This window comes from Erythrolamprus reginae, chromosome 9 (genome assembly GCF_031021105.1).
Source record: "Erythrolamprus reginae isolate rEryReg1 chromosome 9, rEryReg1.hap1, whole genome shotgun sequence".
NCBI lineage: Eukaryota > Metazoa > Chordata > Lepidosauria > Squamata > Dipsadidae > Erythrolamprus > Erythrolamprus reginae.
In genome coordinates, this window is record NC_091958.1 from 46,878,391 (window position 1) to 46,884,390 (window position 6,000).

At 45.6% G+C, this 6,000-nt stretch overlaps 2 protein-coding genes across 2 annotated transcripts in view; one reads left to right on the forward strand and one right to left on the reverse strand.

Moving 5' to 3' along the window:
• The window catches only part of CPPED1 (calcineurin like phosphoesterase domain containing 1), a 431,035-nt gene that overhangs the window by 115,717 nt on the left and 309,318 nt on the right, over positions 1-6,000 (forward strand). The gene's annotated exons all lie outside the window — the stretch shown is intronic.
• The window catches only part of SHISA9 (shisa family member 9), a 249,621-nt gene continuing 244,541 nt past the window's right edge, over positions 921-6,000 (reverse strand). Inside the window, exon 4 of the mRNA XM_070761117.1 lies at positions 921-1,393. Within this exon, the coding sequence (XP_070617218.1) occupies positions 1,035-1,393 (359 nt within the window). The 3' untranslated portion in view covers positions 921-1,034. The remainder of the gene's footprint in view (positions 1,394-6,000) is intronic.

Here is a 6,000-nt window from a genome sequence, read left to right on the forward strand (position 1 = left end):
CATTAATAATACGGTAAAGGCACCACCCACGCTGATAGTAGTTATTGTCAGTCCCAAAGTAATTGAAAACTGGGAATCATTAATTAGGTTAAGAAAAAAAAAATACGCCAAGCAGGCTGGAGAGAAAGTAACTTGAGTGCTGTGGGATGAAGGGTTTAGGACAGGATATATAATAAGGGGTTCCTGACCACGTCACTCTTGGCCCGTAAGGATCTGGAAAAACAGACGACGTAAGACTGAAAAACTCCAAAGCTTTTCAATCCATGAGAAAAGTCTTTGCGACTCGTTGAATGGTAACAGTCTTTGTAGGGCTGGCAGAAAAGTCTCCGCTTCTTCTTAAAACGTGTGATGTGTGATATCTCCATGTATTTTTTGCTTGGTTTGTTCAGCGGTGGTAGACCCCACCCACCCCCAAAAAACCCCACCCACCCCCCCAAAAAATTCCCAGATGCTCATCAAGATTATGCCCTTTTGGTCTTTGCTCTCGGCTTCAGCCTTCTGTCGTTCGCAGATTGAGTGGCGAGAGAACATTCTGAAAATTTCGTAGCAAAAAAAGAAAATAAAATAGCATCGTAATAACAATCCTCGGTAATAACAGGAAATAATCCCGATTTGTATCAAAGTCTTCCCTTCCTCTCGCGGAAGGTGGAAAGAGTTCTCAAGCCAATGGAGTATGGTCTCTAGATTGTGCTACTTTCTCATCATGGATCTCAGATTAGGAGAAGGGAGGGAACTCAGCTGGAAAGGAGTCCATTTCCCAGGTTGGAATATAAAAGTCTGAGCAAACTTCGGAATATTGCTATATCGCGCTGACCCAGGTCTTTGACAGGTGCTTCCCGCGAAGAGGTGCTTCGTCTCTCTCCAACGTAGGGATGTCGGACGTTCCTGGCTTCAAGCGAAACCCGGGATTTAACTCCCCCCCCCCACAGTTGTCCTCTGGACAGAACTTTGCTTTGTTTTTAATTCTTTTCTTTTTAAACAATAAAATAAAATAAAATAAAACCACCCCAAAGGAGCCCAAAGACAACTTGCTCTCAAACAGTCACTTCTGTCTTGCTGTTAGTGATGAAATATGGCTGCGTGGGTAAATAGTGCTGGCTCCGTGTGGTCAAGGGGTCTCTGGCCGCGGGGTCTCCCATGAAATTCCTCCCTTTGGCTGCGTAGGCTTGCCTTCGGAGGGACTGGTCGCTGGGATCCCAAGTCTTGTAAGCCAAGGGGTGCATATGGGGCTTGGCGACTTTGGATTTTTGTCCGTTTTGTTTCATGGTGCCCCCTTCCAAGATGTACGGCCGCTCTTCCTCCATAGGTACCGGGTGCAAGGGAAGGCTCCCTTTGGCCGCCAGCTCGGCCAGGTGACGCCGTTTGGAGTAGAAATCCTCGTTACCTTTGTCTGCTAGTTTTGAAAGAAGGAGAAAGAGAGAGAGAGGGAGGGAGGGAAAGAGAGAGAGAGAGAGAGAAGGTTAGCCCCGAGGTAGGAAAAGAAGGCTTTAAAAATAAAACATACCCTTGCTGCCAGACTGCAACGTATAAATAGACGCAGTGGTGGGGGCTAAAATTAAGATCTCCTTCCAGATGGAGATAACAGCCGGATCATAAATAGGATTTGTAAGAAATCACGAGCCCTCCTTCCCTGTAGAGATACCAATGGAATCTTAGCATTGTAAACTCCTGGCAGTTAGTCAAGAATTCATATGTAGCTATGGGAGGATTATCGTCAGGGGTGGGCTACTGTCTGGACCGGGGGGGCGGGTAGGGAATGCAGTGGGGTAGCAAAAATGGAGCTCCACTCCAGAGCCCCCAATTTGCACTGAAAGATGTTGAAAGAAAATTGGTTATGACCTATAAAGGCCTCCATGGCACCGGACCAGATTATCTCAGGGACCGCCTTCTGTCGCACGAATCCCAGCGACCAGTTAGGTCCCACAGAGTGGGCCTTCTCTGGGTCCCGTCAACTAAACAATGTCATTTGGCGGGGCCCAGGGGAAGAGCCTTCTCTGTGGCGGCCCCGGCCCTCTGGAACCAACTCCCCCCGGAGATTAGAATTGCCCCCACCCTCCTTGCCTTTCGTAAGCTTGTTAAAACCCACCTCTGTCGTCAGGCATGGGGGAACTGAGATACTCTTTCTCCCTAGGCCTTTACAATTTATGCATGGTATGTTTGTTTGTAGGTATGATTGGTTTTAAAATAAGGGTTTTTGAGTTGTTGTGGTATTGGATTTACATGCTGTTTTTATTATTGTTGTTAGCCGCCCCGAGTCTACGGAGAGGGGTGGCATACAAATCCAATAAATAAGTAAGTGAGTGAGTGAGTGAGTGAGTGAGTGAGTGAGTGAGTGAGTGAGTGAGTGAGTGAGTAAGTAAGTAAGTAAGTAAGTAAGTAAGTAAATAATGCAGGGCGTCCTGCATAAGCCACGCCCACAGTGTGGTAGTAAAAATGTTGGTAGCCCTTCACACATGCACAGAGAGAGGGGGGGAGGGAGGGAAGGGGAGGGAGAGAGGCAGGGGGAGGGAGGGAGAGACAGAGGGAGAAAACCTTATACCAGTGATGGCAAACCTTTTTTGGTTCGCATACCAAAAGTAGTCGTGTGCGTTTACTATTCTATGCACATGTGCACACACCCATTCCCTTCCCCCATGCATGCATAATCCCACACTGCCCTTGTGCATGCTCACAATCCCCTCCCCAACCCCGCATATGCACATAAGCCTCACTGAAGCCTGGAAAAGTGAAAACACAGCCCAACGGGCAAATTGGAAGTTCAGAAAAAATAGACTTCCTGTTTTTGCCCATTGTGCTGTTTTTCGCACTACGGAGACTTTATGGAAGCTTCCTGAAGCCCTGGAGTGCGAAAAACAGCACAATGGGCAAACCGGAAGTCCGTTTTTTCCGAACTTCCGCTTTGCCCGTTAGGCAGTTTTTTGCACTCCAGGGCTTCAGGAAAGCTTCCCTGAAGCCTCTGGAGGAGGAAACTGCCTTCCCCAAGGCCGAAGATCAGCTGGCTAGTGTACACATGTGCACTGGAGCTGACATAGGGCAATGCCGCGCGTGCCTTCCAATATGGCTCCATGTGCCACAGTTTTACCATCATGGCTTTATACCATTCCAAACAATTGACAGTGCAATCTCCTCTTAAAAACCTCCAGTGTTAGAGAACCCACAATGTCTGGGAGCTTTAATTCCATCAAGAAATTTCTCCTTAGCTCTACGGTGCTTCTCTCCTTAATTAATTTGCATCCGTCACTTCTTGTCCTGCCCTCAGATGCTTTGGGGAATAACTGGACTCTGCCCACTTCCTGGTGGCAGCCCCTCAAATATTGAAACACTGCTATCACGCAGTGTTCTAGATCTTTATATAATAGTTTTAATACTGAGAATCTCTGATGCTCAAAGGCTGTTCTTATGGATAGCTGGACTTAAGGGTCTATAACATAGGTCCAGGATCAAACTTGGAACCAAACCTATTTTTCATAAGCTATTTTCCTGCCTAGCAGTGGTAGGAAAGGTGAAGGGTCTCACAATCAATGGAGAACTCACCTTCTAATGATTGAATTGAAAAGGAGATGAGACGAGGCGTTACTTGGACCTTTGTGAAGCCCAAAAGATTAAAAAATGTTTCAACACTTCCAGTTATCTGGAAAAGGGCTGTGAAGCATAAACGTAATAGTTTTGACACTGAGCATGATATCTGGATGCTCAAAGGCTCCTCAAACGGATAACTGGAAGTAGTGAATAAGTTCTATATCCAACGGATGGCTTCTTCTTCTTGTTCTTGTTCTTCTTGTTCTTCTTGTTCTTCTTGTTCTTCTTGTTCTTCTTGTTCTTCTTGTTCTTGTTCTTGTTCTTGTTCTTCTTCTTCTTCTTCTTCTTGTTCTTGTTCTTCTTCTTGTTCTTCTTGTTCTTCTTGTTCTTGTTCTTCTTGTTCTTGTTCTTCATCTTGTTCTTCATCTTGTTCTTCTTCTTGTTCTTCTTGTTCTTCTTGTTCTTCTTGTTCTTCTTGTTCTTCTTGTTCTTCTTGTTCTTCTTGTTCTTCTTGTTCTTCTTGTTCTTCTTGTTCTTCTTGTTCTTCTTGTTCTTCTTCTTCTTCTTGTTCTTCTTGTTCTTCTTGTTCTTGTTCTTCTTCTTCTTCCCCTCTTTCTCCTTCTCCTTCTTCCTCCTCCTCCTCTTTCTTTTCCTCTTCCTCTTCTTTTCCTCCTTCTTCTCCTCCTCCTTCTTTCTTCGCCTCCTCCAGCCGAACTTAAATTGCTTCTGAAGGAGCCCATGTTGTCAAATTATACTCTACATTGCTTTACCTGCCTCCATCTGTCTCCTTCTTAATTGGCATCTTCGTGCTTTTATATAACATGCAGGTGCTGTTAAAAGGACCTCTTTCTTTTTAATTAAAACACAGAATGCAACTAACGGCTTGTTCCCATTTCAGAACGGGATCTGCGATCAGAAGGGAGCACCCCCCTTCCTTCCATGCCTCCCTCTTAGAGAGATCAGGAACTGATTAACCAGCCACCTCGTGTTGTGTCATGCTCCTCTGCTCCCAGTAAAATTCCTTATATCACCAGGCTTGAAATTTTAAACCTGGATAACCTTGAATTACGCCATCTACGTTCTGACCTAAGCTTAGTACATAAGATCATCTACCTTAACGTCCTACCCTATAGAGCCGGGGTGCTGCAGCAGGTAGAGTGCTGTACTGCAGGCCACTGAAGCTGACTGTAGATCTGTAGGTCAGCGGTTCAGATCTCACCACCGGCTCAAGGTTGACTCAACCTTCCCTCCTTCCGAGGTGGGTAAAATGAGGACACAGATTGTGGGGGCAATAGGCTGGCTCTGTTAAAAGGTGCTATTGCTAACATGTTGTAAGCCGCCCTGAATCTAAGGAGAAGGGCGGCATAAAAAACAAACAAATGAATGAATGAATGAATGAATGAATGAATGAATGAATAAATAAATAAATACCCAGGTGGGGGTTCCAACTTAGTGCCGCTACTGGTGCTGAGTGCTGATGTGCGTGTAGCTCTGGGGAATCAGCGGGCACGCATGCATATCAAAGGTAGATTTGGCTTTGGCAAAAGAAGCAAATCCTGTGAGAAGACACGCCGGTGCAAGAGATTTCAGCGAAAAATTGCCGAAAATCACCAAAATCTTGTGCGTGTGCACATCTTCTCATGAAATTTTGCTTTCTGCACATGCACAGAAGCCAAATCTCGCTCCGATGTGTATACCTGCCCGCCAGTCACCAGAGCTGTGCGCGCAGATCCATTTCCAGTATCGGTGCACCGTCCCCAATATTGGTCGTACCTGTTAATGACTACATTAACTTCAACCACAATAACCCTAGGGCTATCGATAGATACAAACTTCATCCACTCTAATCTTGATTGCAGAAAAGACGACTTCAGCAATAGAAGTACTTTAACACCTGGAACGCCCCACCTGATCATGTTGTTAGTTTCTCTAACCCCATACTTTTTACCTTAAACCAGTGTTTCTTAATTATTATCTGTTGTGCCCCCTGCCCCCCCAGGAAGAAGTAAACATTTTGCTGAAAAAACTCAAGCGGCTTATCAGCGTGATTCGGGTGTAATGTGTTATGTGACATCTTAATTTATTTGGCTTCATGCTGTTTGCTGCCAACATTTTTAGACACAGTAAACATATCGGTCTTTCCTCGTCTCCCACCGTAGTCCCAGTGAGGCCAAGTGCTACATACGCTTTGTCATATTTCCTTGTCTTAGCTTTCGGGAGACTTACGTTTGTCTCATCATCTCCGTCTCTCTCCTCCTTTCTTTTCATTCCTGTTAAATATTTTTCCATGGTGTCTCTTAAGGGTTTGTTATATGCACTTCATATCTCTTACTCTGTGCTGCGTACAGTAAGACCTCACCTATCGTGAGTGTTACGTTCCAGACCCGGCCGCGATAGGTGAAATCCGCAATGGGGAATTTATCCTCCTTCCCACCAGCTCCGGAAGCCTGGAGGCGAGCAACGGCTAACCTTTCCCCCCCA